The sequence below is a fragment of the Acomys russatus genome, unplaced genomic scaffold (genome assembly GCF_903995435.1).
Source record: "Acomys russatus unplaced genomic scaffold, mAcoRus1.1, whole genome shotgun sequence".
Lineage (NCBI taxonomy): Eukaryota > Metazoa > Chordata > Mammalia > Rodentia > Muridae > Acomys > Acomys russatus.
The window spans coordinates 18,923-41,109 of record NW_026131712.1 but is presented as its reverse complement, the minus strand read 5'-3'; the positions used below and the strand labels follow the sequence as shown (position 1 = coordinate 41,109).

General features: G+C 43.3%; 1 protein-coding gene across 1 annotated transcript; it reads left to right on the top strand.

Moving 5' to 3' along the window:
- Positions 1-2,344: 2,344 nt before the first annotated feature.
- On the top strand, positions 2,345-22,187 carry LOC127186409 (acyl-coenzyme A synthetase ACSM5, mitochondrial-like). The gene is given in 14 exon segments (XM_051142795.1): positions 2,345-2,545; positions 4,457-4,667; positions 7,405-7,612; positions 10,129-10,272; positions 10,655-10,808; positions 13,175-13,254; positions 14,610-14,730; positions 15,530-15,609; positions 15,730-15,835; positions 18,273-18,323; positions 18,326-18,408; positions 18,490-18,589; positions 21,199-21,318; positions 21,686-22,187. Coding segments are annotated over 14 exon segments (1,743 nt in total). The 3' UTR covers positions 21,770-22,187.

Here is a 22,187-nt window from a genome sequence, read left to right as displayed (position 1 = left end):
GTTCCAACTTTCACTAGCTCAGGGTGCCCTGACCTTTTGAAAGTTGAAGCTGCTCTGCTGACTTCTAAGCCTGCTCTCTCCAGGCTGGGCTAAAGCTCCTGGTCAGAACCTTGCCTTTGTCAGCCTCTGGAAAACTTTCCCCAGGAGCTTTTAGGTCTGCCCTGCTGCTGAAGCGGAACATAGATGACTATTGTGTGCCTCAGATTTTAAAACAAGGTAACTGAGCAAGAAATCCTTCATTGGCAGGTGTCACTGACCCAGAGATCTTTGAGGATTAAATCAAGGATAGGCACTGCATAGTGTGACCTTAGGAAAGTGTAGAGAAGGGCCTGACAGCAGAGGACAGCCATCAAAGAGCAGAGTCAAAGGAAAATGTGTAGGGCAGAATACAGGAGTAATATCCAAATGTCTGGGGCCCCAAGCCCAGGGTTAGTGCCAATGACAGAGGCTGGATATAGACTTCTCTGGAAAGTGAGACTTTCAGGTAATTTTTCCTTTCTAAGTGTCCTGCTCTAAGGAAGAACATAGCATTTGCAACTGAGTTGTCATAGGACCTAATGAAAAGCTTTTTTATAATTTTTATGGTTGGTAAGGCATATGGTATTATACATAATATTGGCTCTTTCAGACATGTATAAAATGCTTTTTCATCACGTTCATCCCCATTGCCACCTTCTGTCCCTTTCCACTCCCACTGACCCCCACTCTTCTTGGCAAATATTCCCTCTTTGGCAGTTTTGTTCTTTTAAGTTATTATTTCTGGAACCCAGTGAGTTTAATTAGGGTTGCTTACAGGAACATAATGGTTAGTCCCAGAAGCATGGACAACGTATTGGTGTGGAATGATATTTACAAAGATTTTTTTCTCAATATGCTCTGTGCGCAATCAACCTTGGATAGCTGTGGGAACAGGCTGCTCTGTGCACACTCAGCCTTGGGTGGCTGTGGGAACAGGCTGCTCTGTGCACACTCAGCCTTGGGTGGCTGTGGGAACAGGCTGCTCTGTGCACACTCAGCCTTGGGTGGCTGTGGGAACAGGCTGCTCTGTGCACACTCAGCCTTGGGTGGCTGTGGGAACAGGCTGCTCTGTGCACACTCAGCCTTGGGTGGCTGTGGGAACAAGCTGCTTGGTGGCTGTAGGAACTGGCTTTCTTGTTGTGGGAACACATTATTATTGTTTTCCTGTTGCCCTGTCCAGTTAGCACTAGAGGAATTTAGCCCAGAGGACTGAAAGTGGGAGAGTGCGCAGGCCACAGACATGTCTGGGCTCCTGTAAACATGCAGAGTCACACTCACAGGTGGGACCTGAAGCTCTATATCTGTCACAGCTCTGGGGACCACTCATGCTCCAAGGCCCATACCCTGAGCAACAAGGCTCAAAAACAGCCCTTCCCTGTTCATGCTGCCCACCGGCCCCTCCTGGCAGTTGACAAACCTTGCTTGCATGTTAGTGTGAAGAGAACATTGCATTTGCACTCTTGGTACGAAAACACAAATATCTCCTAAATGATTTCTTCTCGCAGGGGTGCTGTGCTGAATTGATGATGTCATTCCCATGCCTGGTTAATTAAGATATATTATTTTAATTAGTGCTATGTGTTTCCTTTTACTTTTCTGCATCTCAGTGCTCTAAAGCTGTGAGTTATATGTGTGGTTAGTTTTTTGTCTCTACTGGGCAGAGTTATGCTGTTTGAGGTATCTGCTATGTTAATTACACTGACCTAACCATCACACATTGCACAAATTAGCTGAAATGTCACAGTGTGCCCTGTAAATCTATGCAATTATGCATCACTGAAAACAGTTAAGATGTGTGTCAAGGGGCTGGGAGATGAGTCAGTCAATAAAACCCTGCAAGTATCAGGGCCTCTGTCTATCCCCAGAGCCTACATGGAAAGGTGGAGAGAGGAGGATCACTGGGCTGCACTGGCTGGCCAGTAAATTATAAGCCAATGGAGAGAACTTGTCTCAAAAAAAAAGAGTGCAGTTTCTAAAGAACAACAGCCAAAGTTTTCCTCTGGCTTCCACATGCACGTGAACTCACACACATAAACACACAAAATGCATGTTAAAGGTTTTCTTTAGTACAGTAGAAAAAATTATTGTTATTGGGGGATCCTTTTGAAGGCCTCCAATGCATGCAGACCCCCATACAGAGAGAGGTAAGAGAGAACTTCCAATTCAGAAAAGAGTCCCCAGCAATATCACACCAAAATGAGGCCAACTATGTGTCCTGCACTCAGTATGAGCTACGCCACTCTCAGGGCTGGTCACAGACTCCTCCTCAAGCCAAGTCCCAGAATTTAAAATTACAGTCTCTCCTCTTTGGTGACAGGCAGAAGGCATGAGGTTCTGGCTGAGAGGTTTGGTCTGCCAGGCTCTGAGAAGTTCTTGGGGAGTCTGCAGGATTCACACACAGCCACCGCTGCCCCTTGTGCCTGAGGTTGTGGCCGCCTGGGAGGCCATCAACCTGGGGAGGCAGCCAGTGCCTGAGTATTTCAACTTTGCCCATGATGTGCTGGACATGTGGAGTCAGCTGGAAAAGGTGAGGCTCACCCTGCCCTGGTGTCCCAAGGGAGCATCTGAAGTCTCTCAGATACTTCAAGGGGGCTCAAGACTATAAGACAAGTGCATTTCAACACTGTGACCTGGTGAGGATTCTGTTTACCACTTGTGAGGCACTCTCAGAGTTCTTCTAATGATGGAAAACAAAAATAAAGGAGTAAGTCATACAAATGGTAAACCAGGGATGTTCAAAAGTTCCCAGCTTCATAAAAGCCACAGTGACAAGTCCAACAGTGAAAAAGACCGAGAATGCACATTTTCAGGACTAAGCAGAGACCTTGGTGGCTGGAGTGTTTATCACAGCAGTCCACTGAATCTTAGTCTGAACGCCCAGTCTGGAGGCATTTTAAGTTCCCTGGTCACTCAGAGGCCCTGGGAAACAGCAGCCTTTGCCCACAGTGGAGTCTGGCAGCCTCAAAAGGTGAAGAATGGCACCAGAGCTTTTTCAAAGTTTCATTCCCAAAGAATTATCATTATTTGGTGTTACTTTTCCTCATCTTTTTCTTTCATTTTTGAGATTATAATATAATTTTCTTATAGTTACACACTCTCTCCCTTCCCTCTCCTCCCTCCAAAGCCTCCCATTTTCCCTCCTTGTTCTTGTTTATCATTATTGTTACATGTATATATGTATGTACACATATACTCCTAAAGATAACCTGCTCTGTCTGTGTGATGTTGTTTTCAGGGCTGACCATTTGGTACTAGACAGCTGATTGACTTGCTGTTACTTTTGCAAGGCTATCTTTGACCCAACTCAGAACTTAACCAGTAATAAAAACAAATCTATTCCCAGGAAGCCATTTGTCACAATGACTGTAGGCAAGTAGTTTAACTTTGTGATTGTGTGAAGCAGATGAAGTGTTAGATGCAGGTGGCCAATGAAAGATAAACCAAAGGCTAAGAGAGTAATGGAAAAGCTAAAAGAAAGCAAAGGCTGGAGCCTGAGACATGTATATGGGCTTTGAAAGCCTCAGATGCACTCCTGTGCATCTCAGAATCAGTGTGTGATTAGAGCCTCGAGCAACACAGGGGTCTCACATGTCCCTGAAAAAGCTCTGACAAGGCCCTGGGCAGGCTCTAGGGGTTAATGGCATCATCCACATCCAGTTTGTTTTCTCTGTATGGCTTTCCACTCCTGGCACCATGCCTTCCCCACCATCATGGACACCTAGCTCTCTAAAGCTTTAAACCAAAATAAACTCTTTCTCCAGTTGCTGATGGTCATCTATGGGGAAGAGATCCAAAGCAGGCAACATCTTATCAAATCAACAAAAAGTGAAACAGTTGTACAACCTGTGGAACTAGGCTAAAAGCCAACTGGTTGCACCCTTTCATGTGGTGATGTGTAAATGATGTGAGTACTGTTTTAATTAAACAGGGAAAAACATGAGACAGTGTAGATCATCTTACCTTTTACATTAAAAAATTGGTATGAAAATTGTGCTCATGTTTGCCTAACTCAACACTGAGAGAATATGTAAGTAACAAATTAAATTGACTACTCTCTGAAATATGAAGAAGGAACAAGCCTCTTGGTTTGTGTTTAGCTGGTTGGCTTTTAGTTTTCTGAAGGAGGATCTCTGTAGACAAGGCTAGCCCTAAACTCACTATGTAGTCAAAGATGATCCTCTTGCTTCTATCTTCTAAGTCCTAGGGTTACAGACATGCTACATAGCATCTGGTTTATTCAGTGCTGGGACTGGACCCAGGACTTTGTGTACATTAAACAAACATACTACCAACTGACTCATATCCTCAGACCATCATTTTGAGTTTGAACTCTGTGAACACATAACTAATGTTTTTTAAAAAAAGTTTCTCTTTTTAAAAATGAACAAAACCACTCATCAATGGCTTCTATTTTTTCCTGGCTGTACCCACTGTCTAGGCAGGGCACTGGCCCCCAAATCCTGCATTCTGGTGGGTGAATGGCTCAGGAACAGAAGTCAAGTGGACGTTTGAGGAGCTGGGCATGCAGTCCAGGAAGGCAGCCAATGTCTTAGAGGGTGTGTGTGGCCTGCAACCTGGAGACAGAATGATGCTGGTGCTTCTACGACTCCCGGATTGGTGGCTGATCAGTGTGGCTTGTATACGAACAGGTCAGTGCAAGGTTAGGGCTCCTTGGCAGGACTGAAACTGCCCACCAGAGCTTTGCAGGTCCCACAAGATTTGATAGACAGAACCAAGAGAACACTATTGGGGGCTCACATTTCCTTTGCCCAGCAGTCACAAACCTGAGTGCATGCAGAGGTCAGACAATACTATGATAATTAAAGTCAACTGCTTGGTAAGGGTGAAAATGTTAGGAGTTCCTGCAGTTTTTAAAGCACCTCCTATGTGCTGGGAACTGTGTTAAGAGATTTTTCATGATAAAACTTTGGTCAGAGTATTATTTATTTTTGCTACCGAATATTTCACCTTCACCTACTCTTCAGCTTTTATTGGTACTCAGATAAGAATAATACACAGCCACATTTCACGTTATCATGAGAGGTAGAGCCTCCACCACTGAAGAAGATAGAGAAGCTGAGGCCAATACAGCTCCACATCCCCACATTGTTGTCATACGTACTTGTCAGTTTGTAGTGCTTGACTTTCTCTTATTGACAGATCTGGCTGTCAAACATCTTTCTGAGCCCCAAATTTGAACACTGTCCCTAAAGCATAACAAACAAAGGACTTCTATGGGATAACAGAGAGGTGGAATGAAGAGGCAGAGGGCTGGGACATAGCTTCCAAAGACCTGAGTTTGAGCCCCAGAATCCATATTAAAAAGAAAAAAGCAAGCCAAGTGTGGTACATATTTGTAATCTCAGACTTGGGGAGGCAGAGACAGGTAGATTCCTGGGGCTCACCAGTTAGCCAGCTTGGCCCATATGGCAAGCTCCAGGCCAGTGAGAGACTATCTCAAAAACAAGATAGATGGTGATTGAGGAAGGATACCTGAGGTTGTCTCCTGACCTTCTCACAGCCACATACATATGCATACATAGCATCTCCCTGAACACATACACACATGCATATGTAGCATCTCCTCATGCCCATATACACACGCATATATAGCACCTCCCCACACTCACATACAAATGTGCAAACATAGCACCTCCCACACACACATATACACATGCATATATAGCACCTTCACACATACACATACACACATGGATACATAACACCTCCCCCCACACATATACACACATGCATACATAGCATTTCCCCACACACTCACATACACACGTGCATACATAGCACCTCCCCACACTCACATATACACATGCATACATAACATTTCCCCACACATGCATACATAGCACCTCCCCACACACATATACACACATGCATACATAGCACCTCCCCACACACATATACACACATGCATACATAGCACCTCCCCACACACATATACACACATGATACACTCACACCTACATACACAGATGCATACACAGCACCCCCACACACATGCATACATAGTACCTCCCCACACACACATACACAAAAGCATACATAGCACCCTCTACACACACATATGCATAAAAGAAGAATATCATTCAACTCATAGTGTTCACACTGAGCATTAAATTGTGCAAGAGTTTGGGAGTCAGAGCAAAGGGTAGTGATAGCATGAGCTTGGCTCTCATGTTGTGCTGAACTGATCTTTCCCTCTGCCTCTTGTTCTCACTAGATGTTTCCCTCTGTGAATGAGTGTGTCGAAATTGAGGGGAAATACTAATAATCTGTACTCTGAAATATAATATAATATAATATAATATAATATAATATAATATAATATAATATAATATAATATAATAATCTGGTATATCTAGGGTTTTCAAATGTCTAGTTTTCCCCCTAGTACTTATTCCACCTCCTTGGAGGTGGATGGAATATGCCACCCTTGGCACAGCTTTGCTTGAAGCAATATGGGAGATCTGGAATCTCTGCCTACTAAACCTCACCTATCAGAATGTGATCCACATAAAACACAAAGATTTATTATAACATTTTATTTTAAAAGTATGAAAGAAAAAACCATTGAACTAAGGAGTTGCTAAGGCAATACAGTACAATATATTCAAGATCATGGACTCAAGTGTCTTAGTCAGGGTTTCTACTGCTGTGATGGAACACTATGACCAAAAGCAACTTGAGGAGAAAAGGGTTTATTTGTCTTACACTTCCATATTTTAGTCCATCACTGAAGAAAGTCAGGACAGGAACTCAAGCAGGGGTGGAACTGGGAGGCAGGAGCTGATGCAGAGGCCACAAAAGAGTGCTGCTTGTTCATCATGACTTACTCACCCTGGTTTATTATAGAAGCCAGGACCACCCGCCCAGGTATGGCACCACCCATAGTGGGCTGGACCCCCCCACACCAATCACTAATGAAGAAAATGCCCTACAGATGGATCTTATGGAGGACTTTCTCAGTTGAGGCTCCCACTCTTCAGATGACTCTAGTTTGTGTCAAGTTGACATAAAACTAGCCAGGACATACAGTTGAATACTACTTTAGCCCCACAATTCCAGAAGTACTACAATTCACTTTGTAATCTTGGGCAAGCCATTTGACTTAGTGAAGGCACAGAGGTCTAAAGACCTAGACTCTTGAAAAATGTATGGCATGTTTAGCACAAGCATGCATTTCTGAGCTTTGTGAGAACCAAGATGCCTGGGAAGCCCTTTGCGCAGGCAAGCACCCCACGTCCTTTGGATGTCACTGTTACTATTATTGTTCCCTGAGGTGCTCCAACGATCTTCAGCTATTGTGTCTCTGGCCTCTACCTCAGGATCTTCCTTGTCCCCTAACAATCTCCCTTCTCTGTGTGTCCCAAGGAGTGGTCATGATCCCAGGTGTCTCCCAGCTGACATCGAAGGATCTCAAGTACCGTCTACAGGCAGGCAGGGCCAAGTCCATCATCACCAGTGATGCCCTAGCTCCACATGTGGATGTCATCAGTGCTGACTGCCCTTCCCTCCAAACCAAGCTTCTGGTGTCTGACACCAGTCGTCCAGGCTGGATCAACTTTTGAGAAGTCCTGAGGTAAATTGGAACTTTTCAGGAGAGCACTAATGAGATAGGCTTTGAGCAATTTTCTTTTCAGCAGCAGAGTTGAACATGAAGAGATTGAACCAAATAGATACTGGCCAGAGATATCATCCTGTGACCCCCTCATTGTTTCAGGTCACCAGTTACTAGGTGTGTCATTGCATCCCACTGTCCTCTAAAACAGTGCCAAAGGTGGTTGGAATCCTTAGCCAGAGCAGATGAGCTAGACTTTGTGATACACTTGGCTCACAGAAAGTCATCAATAATGAAATAGCTGCCTTGTATCAGTGCTTGCTGTATGCCAGGCTCTGTGCTACACAAGCATTCACCTGCATTCATTTGTGCAGGAAGGATTTGGTGATGCCTGTTCTGTGGCTGACAAGGTCTTGGGTGCTCAGATCACTCTGGAGCCCCACAAGGTGTAACTTTATTTTCACAGGAGAGAAAACAGTCTTAGAAAAGTGAAGTGATTTGCCTAAAGTGCCAAAAAGAAATAAGGTCAGAATCAGGGTACACTCAAAGCTTCTTTGCCTTGTAACAAGGATGTGGTAGGCATTTATCTGAAAATTTGAGAATTTGTCCTCAACCGAAACCAGAATTCCTGACCTGGTGGCTCACACCTGTCACCCTAGCTCCCAGGATTGTGAGTTTGAGGCCAGCCTGAACTACAGAGCTGAAAGCCAGGCCTTGTCACATAAAATAATAAAAAATAAAAAACAAAGAAAGAAGATTCTAAAACAGGCCACTGAGTGCTGGACTCTTTGACCTGGAGTATCACTTGGGTGAGCAGATGTGACCGAATAAATACCAATTGTGTAGTTCAGCATTGATCTATTTAGCCAGACATCCCTGAACCAGGGGCCTTTGGATCCTCATTCCTAAACATTTTGGTGAGTTGTCAGGTTAACCTAGATGTATCCTTTTTCATTTCAGTTGTCATTAAGATTACCTGAACACACTCAAGTTCTGATTTCATTTTGTACAAGTAATGGAATTTCTTTTAAAAATTAACCCAGGGATCACAAGACTCAGCCAGGGCTAAGAACCATGAGTTAGCTGAGTCTTCAAATCCCAGAGCTTGGGAAATTGCCTAATCTCAAACCCCTAACTTTTTAGAAAACATTTAGAAATATGTCTCTACATTGAGAATTGAGCGATGGAAGGGACTAGTCACAGATGAACAGAATTACACACATGAGAATGTATATGTACTACCACAAAGTGTTGAGCTCCATTCAAAGAAGTAGGTAGGCATCTTCCTCTGTGTGTGTGTGCGTGTGTGTGTGTGTGCACGCGCATGTGTGTTATATGTATATGGTACATGTGTGTGTGCTTGTTCATGTAGGTGAAATTGCATGTATGTGCAAGCCAGATGTTAACATCAGGCATTTTCCTCTAGTATTTCCCACCACATTACTTTTTGGGGGCTCACTGAACCTGGAGCTCACCAACTAGGCAGAATGGCTGCTCAGTGACCTCCAGGGATCTGGCTGTCTCTGCATCTCCTAGCCTGACGTTATAGATGCAAGCAGCGTTTATGTAGGTGCTAAGGATCTAGACTCATTTCCTCCTCCCTTGCACTATACTGTCTGAGCTATCTATCCAGCCTTTGCGGATCTCTCAAATGAGTCATTTGGGCATTTTGAGCCTCATTTTCCTTGGCTACAAACTGGTTATATCAATAGTATCTATCTATTGAGGTGTCTGCAGCTAACACAGCCCTCCACGCAGCATCCCACACACGACATGTTGAAACAATGGTCCTACCACTGTTAATCTTTTGTGCTGACTGGTGTTTTTTCTTTTTTTTTTAATTTTTTTATATTAATTTATTCTTGTTACATTTCAATGTTTATCCCATCCCTTGTATCCTCCCATTCCTCCCCCCCCCATTTTTCCATTACTCCCCTCCCCTATGACTCTTCCTGAGGGGGATCACCTCCCCCTATATATTCTCATAGGGTATCAAGTCTCTTCTTGGCTACCTGCTGTCCTTCCTCTGAGTGCCACCAGGTCTTCCCCTCCAGGGGACATGGTCAAATGTGAGGCACCAGAGTACGTGAGAAAGTCATATTACACTGTCCACTCAACTGTGGAGAATATTCTGACCATTGGCTAGATCTGGGAAGGGGTTTAAAGTATACCTCCTGTATTGTCCTTGGCTGGTGCCTTAGTTTGAGCGGGACCCCTGGGCCCAAATCTGCCTATCATATTGTTCTACTTGTAGGTTTCTAGGACCCTCTGTATCCTTTTATTTTGCTATTCTCCCATGCGTCTCTCATTTAGAGTCCCAATAGGATGTTTTCCCCTCTGTCCCAGTTTCCTGGTAAGTGAAGGCTTTCGTGGGACATGCCCCTTGGGCTAGTATGCAGATATAAGTGAGTATATACCATTTGATTCTTTCTGCTTCTGGGTTAACTCACTCATTATGATCATTTCTAGCTCAATCCATTTATCCACAAATTTCGGGTGTTTTTTCTTAGTGTCACTAGTATTCTTGCATTTTCTAGAGAGGCATCTACAGAGCACAGCTGCGTGAGAACCAGGAGTCGAGATTCAGTGGCCATCTACTTCACCAGTGGAACCACAGGGGCCCCCAAGATGGTGGAACATTCCCAGTGCAGCTATGGATTGGGTTTTGTGGCCAGTGGAAGGTATTGGGACAGCTTGTCTAGAAAGTCCAGAAACAAGGTGGGTGAGTAAACAGAGTGGAGAGAGTGAAGGAGGAAGAAGTAGAAATGGAGGTCAAAGAGCAAGCAGAGGGTAAGTCAGGCAGGGCCTTGAAGGCTTTACTTTGGCGAAGCACAGGACATGTTCTTTTAATTGTGTCTTCTTGTCCTATGATTCAATACAGAGAAAGTGCTGAGTATGTGTTTTTGAGACAGTAGTTGAGTTGAAGGATCTTGTCTGGATTTGACAAACTTAAATGGTGCCTCCTGTGATGTGAGCTCCAAATACTGTGAAATGAATAATGTAATCCATTCTAAAGGTGAAGGCACTGATGAGAGTGCTCTGACTTTCTCTCACTTTTGACAGGAGGTGGATGGCCTTAACTGAATCTGACATATTCTGGAACACAACTGACACAGGTTGGGTGAAGGCAGCATGGACTCTCTTCTCTGCCTGGTCCAATGGAGCTTGCATTTTTGTGCATGAGCTGCCCCGAGTTGATGCCAGAACTATTCTAAATGTAAGAAAAAGTCCAGTGCTGGGAATCTGAGCTTTGCACATATTGGGCAAATGCCCTTTAATTGAGCTACTTCTCCAGGCCTTGTTTTGAAACAGAGTCAAGCTATGTAATCCAGGATAACCTTGAACCAGATGTCTTCTGCATTTGAGTCCCAAGAGTTGAGATTACAAGTATATGCCACTATGCCAAGGATGAAACACCTCTTGTGTCCTGGGTGTAAATGAGATGAGCCTTCCTTAACCTGGTTCTTGTCCACCTGGCCACTTTTAATCATTACTAGTGCTCAAAATAGATCCCTAGGAACAAAAGTATTTCATCCCTCCGAACATTAGCAAAGCCTTTTACTGCATGTCGTGCCTCTTTTTCACCATCTTCTTCCCCATGTTCTTGCCAAAACACATGCTATTTGTCAAGGCCTTAGGTAAAATTCAAAGTCTAGTCCTCAAAGCATGTGCCACTGACCCCATACCTTATTGTGAGTCTTTCACCCAACTATAGACCTGGTCCCTCCTGTCTTGTTTCCCTGAGGTCTTATCAAGAGAGAGGAGGATTGATAGACCCAGTGAAGACACTGAGTACCTTTGTTCTGTCCTCTAAATATCATTTCTTGAGACATAAATGAGCCCATCTCCCCCTACCCATCTCTTTAAGACATGATGGGCTGTATGTGGCTAGAAGTATGGGCTTCATCATTGGTCAAATGTGGACTCTCATCCTAGTCTCCTGACCTCTTTGAGTCTCACTTTCTAAGTTGTCATGAGAGCAAAAAGCTGCCAGGTTCCCAATACATTATTTGTTATTCGCTTCCCATCATCATTGTCATGTAAGACTTGCCAGCCACCTGTGCAGCTTTTCTCTTCACTGTCCCCAGCCATGGCAGTATATTCATGCTCTATCGCTATACTGTATATTAAAATCAGCAGCTTCAACTCAAGCATTTATTATCTCACAACTTCCCATGATAAGAAATCTGAGGGCAACCTTACCAGGTGGTTTTGGAGAAAAGAAGCCTTGTAAGGTTGCTGTTAAGAATTCACCAAAGTCCACCCATACTAACAGCAGCATTGCTGCTATTCACAGAACTCTAAGGCAGGAGCAACTCAAGCATTCACCAGAAACGACTGTGTAAACCGAGTACAACATGCACATGGACGTGCGGGCATGCGCACACACACACACACACACACACACACACCAGCCTTTAAAAGAAAGCAATTCTGATACTCTGAAATATGAATCTGGAGGAACTCAGGCTAAGTGAAAGAAGCAGGCATCAAAGGATACACACTATGTGACCTCATTTATATGTTACCTAGGATAGTCATGTTCATGAAGTCACAGTGGAATGAATGGGGGTTACCATGAGTTTGGGAAGAAGGAGCAGGAATGTATTACATAATGGCTGCACAGATCTGGTTTAGAAAGATGAAATAACTCTGAAGATGGATGGTACCACAATGTAAAAATACTTTTAAAAATGAGTGCAATAGGTAAATGTATGACATATCTATGTAAGGATAATTTATATTTCTGTGTGTTCACATTAATGCAGGTAAATGAGTGTGTGTGTAAGTATGTATGTACCTGTACATTTATGTGTGGAGTTTAGTGGTTATCTCCAAATGTTGTTCCTCAGGTGGCACCACTTGCTTTTGGCCTGAAGCTTGTTTATTGGGTTAGACTGCTAGCCAGTAAGCCTCAAGGATATACCTGTCTCTGCCACCTTACTGCTTAGTTTATAAACATATACTACCACACCTTGATCTTTTTCTCATGGATTGTGTTCTGGGGACCAAACTCAGGCTCTTATACTTGCACTATGGGGCATCTCCCACAATCTCCAAAAATAATTTTTACAAAGCTATCACCTAGGAATGTAGTTATCTCAGGGCGTGGTTAATCCTGGGTAATCTGTGTAAACTCTGGATTGCACTTTTATCAGTTGTGCACTGAATGCTGGCCAGAGGCATCATTTCCTCACTATGTGCCATCATCCTGAGGACAGCTAGAATTTACTAACAACCTGGTACCTTGGCTTCTCCATGGTGAGTCACTCAAGAGAGTAAGAGAGGCAAGAGCATCTAAGACAGAAGCTGTCCTCTCCTTATAGTCTAAGCTCAGGTGACTCCCACCAGGTCAATTGGATGCTATCAGCCCCACAGACCAACCCTGGTGTAGTGTAAGAGGAGATCCCATAAGAGTACAAATGCCAGAAGGAAGGGTTCACAGAGGTCACCTTGACAGAGGGATGCCGTATTTAGGTTTCTACTCCTCTGCTTTGTCAATAAGACTATGAAGTTCCATTTTACCCATCCCATCACACCTGAGTGTCTCTAAGAAAACTATCCACCTCTTGTTTCCTTTAGACTCTCTGCAGGTTCCCAATAACTACTATTTGCTGTGTCCCAACCCTTTTCCGGATGCTTGTACAAGAGGATCTGACAAGGTACAGCCTCTGAGTGGCAATTATTGGGTCCTCCTACAAGGACCTGCATGGACATCCACCTTTCAGTCCAACTCTTGTTGCCCCAGTGTCTCTGTCTTTGTCTTCCCAACTTTCTTGCTTCACCTCTGTCCCTTTCTGTGTCCTCATGATTCTCTATGTAACTGTCTGCTGTGTTTCTCACAAGCACACTCCTACATATCTCACGTTAAGCTTTTGAAGATGATTTTATGGCCCCTCAGAATTCATACCTAGAGAACACCAAAAGGATTTAAGACAGCCTTAAATCCTTGAGGTAAGCTGTATCACCACAACATACTATACCCACAGGCCAGTTCCACCTATAGAATGGGGTTGGTAGCCAAGGATCTTTCATTTGCTTAGACCAACAAGCTCACCACACTATATATGCCATCTACCAGCCCAAATTAACCCAAGCCAGCCATTCCTGGGTATCTGTCTTGGGACACCCAAATGAAGGTGGCAACACTCTGTGTATGGCTCTTATCCTGAGAAAATCCTCTAATTGGACTGCGCTATGTCCAGGGGTATTCAGTGATTACATCATTCAGTAGTTTAGTGATTCCAAGCCATGTCTCCCTGTTCTATCCTGCCCTAAAGCATTGTCTTCCCATGTACTCATCTTCCTTAATCACACTCCCTGGCCATAAAATACTCCAAAGAAGGGAGCACATACATGATTTTGAATGTATTCCTTTAAATATAAGAATCCATCCCATTTATTCCTTTCTTGTGAATATCTTCACATTATAATTTTGCGTGGAAGCAGTCCCTGGATAATTTTTCAAGACCAATTGGGTGCTGTTTAGCAATACAAAGTAATTCAATTGAATCAGTGGAATACAAGTGGGAGATGAAAATGATTGCAAATGTATTTATACTTAGGGTAACTTTAAACTAAGAGAGAGGTTCACTATTTATTTCAGATCTCTGGAAGTTTTATATTCATTTTTAGGAATTGCAAAATGTTTAGAAAGCTATATTTAATCTATTAAAAACTTTATTGACTTATTACTTTCAATCAGATCATTGCCTCAACTGATTTATTATCAATCAGTGTTTCTCTTTTGTAAGTAAACTAATTTTGGCAATCCTCTGTCATGCCCAAACCTATCATAAAAACCCGATTTTATCCCAAATTCAGATAGGATTGATTCGTTTTATTGATTTGCCTCTGTGGACCATAGCTGCAGAGAGAGGCTGGGCCACATGAAGGTGACAGTGAATAGAAGAAAATTAATCTTCTAGCAACTTTGGGGCTCTGGACCTCTAGCAATGCTAGAGGGTAGGTGGAAATGTCTATGACATAGATGACCTTGTCTTCCTTCTTGAGAAAGGTACAAATTTCAATGCCTGAGGCACTGTTTGACTGGCGGAGAAGCCCTCAACCCTGATGTGAGGGACAAGTGGAAGAGCCAGACAGGCCTGGAGCTCCATGAAGACTATGGACAATCTGAAATGGAGTGTTGGTATCCCAGGCCACCTCATCTGAGCCCTCATCCCATCAGAGAGGGTCACTGATCTGTACCAGTTACTTACTTCTCCCTGATACCTACCAGAAACTGCCCTGGCTCTAGGACCTGGCAATGAAACTCCATTAGCCATGGTTCCTTTTGGTTTAAAGGCAATCTTGGGTAATTTCACATCCACCACGGTCTGCAAAGTAGCTTTCTAGATATCATAATTATTTTTTGTATCTAAAATATCTGGCAGAAACCAGAAAAGGAAGACTTACTTTGGCTTATAATTTTAGAAGGTCCAGTCAAGCCCATGTGGTCCCTTGAGCTTGAAGAACAACATGGCAGTGGGAGCTAATGATGGGAAAGGGTTCATCACACCACCCATCCCAGAGACACACTGCCTGTTCTGTGAAGCTCAAGCCTGTTGACAATGAAGGTTAACACTCACAATTGCTCAAGAAAGTTGCTGCCCAAGAATAGCCTACAATGAGTATTTAGTAAAATTGTAAACAAGCAGGGAACCCTGCAGCCATCTTAGCAAGGTGTGTGGGGGACCAAGTCTCTGATCTTAGTGATACAATTTAGTTTTCCACCCATGAACACTAATTAGAATGCTCCATGGAGGTTTGCTGGCCATGGAAAAAAGGAGATAAAGAAAATTTAAGGGAAGGGAAGAGTGTGAGAGTGAAGGAGAGAAAGATGGCAGAAGAAAAGGGAGGAAGAAGAATCAGATAGCAGGTAAGCACCAACATGAAACAAGAGAATGAGGCTTTTCCTCCTCAACACTGGTTTCTCTCCAGGTCGTCATCTGTGGCAATTCAAGAGACTCGCCGATCAAGTCCGGATCTATAGGGAAAGCAAGCCCACCTTACAATGTGCAGGTAGGCAACCTCTAGAGGCTGCCAGTGTGTGGGGCGATCTGTGTGCTGGGGTGTACAAGATGGGCTGATGAGCTTGGCTATGAAAGTGATGCTTACATGCTATGCTGTGATCTCTATCAAATTGTAGATGAGGAGGGCAATGTCCTGCCTCCAGGAAAAGAAGGAAATATTGCCATCCGCATCAAACCCACCAGACCCTTCTGTTTCTTCAACTGCTATCTGGTAAGAGGTGGGGAGCACTCATGAGGAGTCATGGCAATCACTACATGCCAAACATTTTATGAATCTCTGTAATGTGACAATGTTGTGCTAACAACATTGAGTTGGTTTTTACTGTTATTGATCAGGAATACTGTTGTTGATAAGGAAGCTAAAAAAGCAGAATGGCTTATGCAGTGTCACATACCTAAAATGCAATGCCATAGGCTTAACCAAGAGTGTGTTGAGAGCACAAACACACTACAATTTTATCATGATTAAAGGGGCTAGAAAAAGTTAGGTTCATGGAAGCAGAGTTTCTTACCAAAGAGCGAACTGCAAGTTTGTGTAAGAGCCAAGTTTTCTTTGGTTTGCTGGATGAATTTGTATCCTGGGATTTAAGTCCAAGGTTCCAAAATAAGACAGCAATTACCTATCTTCTTGATATACTTTAGCTAGAGTCCCTTCAGACTATTCTCTATAAAACTCTCAAACATAGCCAGGTGTGGTGACACACACATGTAATCCCAGCACTTGGGGAGGCAGAGGCAGGGGGATCTCTGTGAATTCAAGGCCATCCTAGTCTACAAAGTGAGCCCAGGACAGCAAAAGCTACACAGAGAAACCCTATCTTGAAAAGAAAGAAAGAAAGAAAGAAAGAAAGAAAGAAAGAAAGAAAGGAAAGAAAGAAAGAAAAGAAAACTCTCAGACCTGGATTACATCAGAAACACCCCAGAAACTACAACTATTACTGATACATACACACCACTTACACCAAATCAACAAAATTTTGGAATTATGAAGGTCAGGCCCCTACATAATTCAAAAGTGCAGCCAAGGATTGAAAACCAATTGAAACAGAGACACCATGTCATTCATGTACTAAGCTGACTGAATGTGCATTTTAGAATCAACTTCTCAAGACCCATGAAAACATTGGTTAGCAATTTAATTGGATTTTGCATTAAGCCTATAAATCAGCCCAGAAAAAACTGACATTCCACCTGTTCTTTCTAATTATCTTACACTAATTAATTGTAGAAAGTGTGGGGTTGAGGAAGGGGTGGGTGTATGCATATGCTAAGTCATATGTGTGGCAGTCAAAGGACAGTTCTGTTCTTTTGTCAGCTCTCTCCTTTTACTCTGTGGGTTTGTGAACTGAACGCAGATAATCAGGTATAGTAGAAAGCACATTTACCCAGTGATCCATCTCACCAGCTCCTATCGGCTCTTCTTATCTTTCCATTTGTTTTTATCTCTTTAATGTTTTGTAGACTAGTAAGAGTTCTGTGCCTCTATCTTATAGACTTTTGTTAAGATATACATTTTAGATATTAATTAATCACTTAGCTTTTGAATGTAGATAAATTTACTTGTTAAAAAGAATGCACCCATGGCAAGTGTACAGTCCAGAGACTTCTGACAAAAGTGTACACCTGTGTGGTCACCACTGCAGTTAAGGCATGAACACTGTTACACATCTAAGTGATCCCTGAGCAATTTTTACACTCAATCCTCTTTGTCTCAGACCCCAGGCAATTGGAAAATTGCTGTTAGTATATAGTAGTTTGTTCTCTTTTAATAGTTATACATAGAATCATAAAAGATTCATTTTTGTATATCTTAGACTAGGATAATTTGTTTACCAGTGACCTATATTTTTGATGCACCAGTAATTTTTCTCTCTATTAAATAGTGACATATTCTTTAGAATTTTTGGAATTGGGCTGGAGAATCAGCTTTGGGAATAAAGCACTTGTCATACAAGTGTGAGGACCTGAGTCTGAATCCTCAGAATACTCCGCAAGCTCCACACAGCAGCATGAGCATCTGAAATCCTAGCTCCTAAGAGGAGATGGAGACAGGAGAGTCCCTAGAAGTCCACAGGCCAGCTAGCCTGCTGCACAAAGTGCAAACAAACAATAAAATACCCATCCACACATTGTAGAAGGAAAGGACTGGTACCTGAAGCTGTTTCTGACCTCTACTAATGGCATGCATGTGTCTACATTCACACACACACACACACACACACACACACACACACACACACACAGCACACACAAGTAATTTTTAGAATTATAGCTTGAGTTTTTCTTTACTCTACCATATCAATGGGGTTTCAAGCCAGGCCTTTACTTTCCATCTTCTATTCTTAATGTATTCACTTATCCAGAGCCAATTGCCCTGTGTGTCCCCTCCTGCATTCAACTCTTCTAAAGATGCTCTGGGGACACTTGCTCTAAATCCCACCTGGCAGCTCTCATCTAGTTAAAAGAGGGGAAGTCACAAATCTGCAGGATTGCAGTCTCTGCCCCATAGAGTTCTGAATAGCTTGAGCCTTGAGAGTCAAGAGACTATGTGTTGAAGCGTGGATGGCCTCCAAGGAGGCTCCCCAGGCAGGGGCTGGACTAAGTGGTTGTACCCAAATGATCATTGATGGTCTTCCCTTGTCTTCCAGGACAATCCTGAGAAGACAGCTGCATCAGAGCAAGGAGACTTTTACATCAAAACATCACTGGGGACCGAGCCCATATGGACGAGGATGGCTACTTTTGGTTCTTGGGGAGAAATGACGATGTAATCAACTCTTCAAGGTCAGGTGGTTTATGCTTCCTGTCCTTGAGGGTCTGTAAGGGAAAGGAAGCCATGTAGAAAAGTTTACTTTTCTCTTCCAGCTACAGGATTGGGCCTGTTGAAGTGGAGAGTGCACTTGCTGAGCATCCCGCTGTCCTCGAGTGGGCTGTGGTCAGCAGCCCAGACCCCATCCGGGGAGAGGTAATCAGTCCTCCAAGAACACAACCTCATTGTTTTCTATTTATTAGCACCCAAGGGAACAAGCAGGAATGGCAGGTCCCTCTTTTGGAATCGGCCCCACCCCTAGTACCACAAAGCCAAAAGTACACCCTTCTGTCACACATTCCTTCTGATTACCGTCCTTCAGAATCCTAAGTATACTCTAAAAAGACAAAATGGAATAATATAAAGTTTAGGTATACTTGGACAGCAGACAACACAAGCAATCCAAATGAGGCTGCTGACTGGACAGGAGATCTCAGTGGAGGACGCAGGCTATAATTAATCCTCTCTAGTTTAAAAACAAACAACAACAACAAAAACCTTTTCTGTTTTCAGGTAAGGATCTAGCAGGCTTACCAGACATGGTCAATGGGGACTGTAACTGGAAGGGATAACCAACTTGAGGGATGACAGTGTTTCTAAATAGCCTTAATATACCAGAAAAACTAGTCAGATTTAATGTGATTTCAGAGGACAAAGGTGAACCCCTCTTTTGTGGGTCCCAAGAGAGAGGAAAGAGCAGCTCCAAGGCTCTGCTGTGCCCATGACGTCCGGCAGAACCAACCCAAGGAGAGACACTTCTCCAAGTCACAGTGTCAGAGGGTTATTCCTTTGTTCTGAGATTGGGAAAGCAATTCAAGTGTGTGATACAGGCTGTTCACATCATGGCAAGCCAGGAAGTAAACAGCAGGCCGTAACCAAGGGCCCTATATCCAGCGACCTACTACCACCAACAATGCCCCACTTCCTAAAGTAGTGCCAGGAGCTGGGAACAAACACTCAAACTGGGTGTGGCAGACAGTTCAGTTTCAAATGTGAGCTATAGCCACAGCGTGATCCTAAAGTGAAAAGCAGCTAGTCTATAAAAGTCAGAGTGATAGCAGTCTGTGTTCTCGGAACCATTGGGACCAAAGGATGATTCATAGCTGCCCCATAAATTTCTTATTTAAAATACAGATTTGAAGACTTCAAGTAAGATTTGCTGAGTCAGATTGGTTTGGGAGGGGTCCCAGAGCATGAGTTTTGGCCTGAAGCCCTTTGCCAAGTGACTCCCTGCTAAAATATGAGTTTGATAGAGGAAGAAGAAACTGTGGTGTTAGTGTATGTTCTGGAGAGTACGTGGAACACAGTCTGGCACATAATATGTGATCAATAGATGATTAATAGTAATCGTGGGGAGAGACAGCTCTTCCTAAAAGCCAAGTTTGCCTGGACACAAAATGAAAGTAAGCTCACACCTTTAGGAAGTGTGTAAGGACAACCACCCCTTAAAAAAAAGGGAGTTAACAGAGTTTAATGTTGCTATAGACCTGCAACCAAGTGGCCCTTTAAGCTCATCCATTGCTATCAGAAATTATTTTTTATTTTATTTTTGAGATAATAATATAATTAAACATTTCCTCCTTACCTCCCTTTAAGCCCTCCCATATACCCCTTCTTGTCCACTTTCAAATTTATGGCCTCTTCTCTTATTAATTTTTATTACACACACACACACACACACACACACACACACACATATATATATATATGTGTGTGTGAATATACACATATATGTTGCTAAATATAACTTGCTCAGTCAATATAATGTTACTTGTCTATATGTGTTCAGAACTGACTATTTGGTGTAATGTTGCCTGGGGGAGACTTTCTCTCCCATTCACTGTATTCCCCAGCTGCCTGTAGTTCTTTTGTAGAGCTGACAGCTGTCTATGCTGGCATTTCTGTTGGTCTTGTCTTTGTTCAGCTCACACTGAGGCAGCCATAGTGCTAAGACTTTATGGATATAGTTTCTCACATTACTAGGAGACACAATTTGAAGGTATTTTTAAATTTGTGTGTGTGTGTGTGTGTGTGTGTGTATGCACGTGAATAAATGTGCACATGTCACAGCACATGTGTGCAGGTCAGAGGACAGTTTGCAAGAGTCAAATCGTGTAAGTTCCATGGAATGAGCTCAGTCATCAGGCTCAGTATTAACCGCACTTACTCTCTGAACTGCTCACCAGCCTAGGAATTGTGTTTTAAACAACTGTTCCCTCTTTATAAGGAGGCAAATTGTAGGAGACACCTGAGCAAACAGAGCCAAGGTGCATAACATCTCTTGAAATTACTGAAACAGAAACAGTGGTGTAGCTCCATGCTTCCTGGGGAGATACTTAAATGCAGCATTCTCCAAAGACTCAGAGGCCCCTGAAACAAAGGTGTGTTTTCCTCAGCTCTGCCTGGACAACCCCTCCCCCTCTATCCTCCTGCAGGAAAACTTGGAAGTAAATGGCCATTGGCATTAGGAAGCTACTTCCTCCAGTGCCTTTGCATTTATCTTAAAGGAATCCGTGCTGGCTCCTAATGGAGTCATTACAAGTATGGGGAGTGCCATGGAGAATGAGGCTCTAAAATGACTCCATAAAAGCCGATGCTTCAGTAGTTTATTATGAACAGGCAGACAATAGGGGAGTGTTGTTCATGTCACTATCTGTGTTCAAGGAACCCTCATGTTTAAGTAGTCACATACCCACAAGGCTAGCTTGAGGCGAGAAGCAACATTCCTGAAGGCTTGATCCTTTCTGGGGGTTCCTTCTCTGCAGGTGGTGAAAGCATTTGTAGTCCTTTCTCCAGCCTATGCGTCTCATGACCCAGACGCACTGACCAAGGAACTTCAGAAGCACGTGAAGACAGTGACTGCCCCATAAATGTACCCCAGAAAGGTAAACATTCAGGGCCCTAAGATGTAAGCTGGAAAAGCAGGTGGGTCCCTGCTCCCTGGCCTGGCCTTCTAGGAATATGCATGCCCCAGTTTCTGCTTCAGCCTTACTTGTCTTTCTTAACTGGATCCTCCCCAAAGCACATTGTTCTTACTCTAAGAACTGACCAGTAGATGAGAAGAAAATGGCCTGGTGAGAGGTGAAGGCCTATGTGTTCCAAGCACTAGCAGTTTTAACTATTGTCACATGGGGAAAATCCTGATCTGTGGGTGGTTTCCAAAGAAGTAATAAAAGTAATGACTCAAGACAACAGTCATTGTGGGAAATGATGGTTTCCAAGCATGATTGTATCTGTTTGTTTCATCACTAGGTGGCTTTCATTTTGGAACTGCCAAAGACAGTTTCTGGAAAGATCCTAAGGAGTAAATTGAGAAACCAAGAGTGGGGGAGATGAGGTACAACCCAAGGAAAATGCTATGATGCTCAGAAGGTTTGGAAAGGAGAAAGAAGTGTGGTTGTCCAGCTCCTCCTTGGAACACTATCCGTGCAGAGAATAGGCATCAAAGATGGTCAGCTTCCAAATGGGCATTGTGGGTGGATGCTGGGAAATTCAAAAGCATCCCTGGCCCACAGCTCACAGCCACTGCCTGGTTCAGCAAATGTCCATGGTTTAACTTCCTTCTCCAAAGACGTCCTCAACATCTGTCCATTGGTTTTACTAAGAGAATTCTGCTGTTCCTGGCACATACAAATCACCACAGCCTTAGGATATCTGTGGTCTCATTATGCCAAATGTGACCCTTGGGATGAAGCCACTTGATAACAGTATCTGGGCCATAACATTGGTCATACCCATTAATTTAGAAATCACA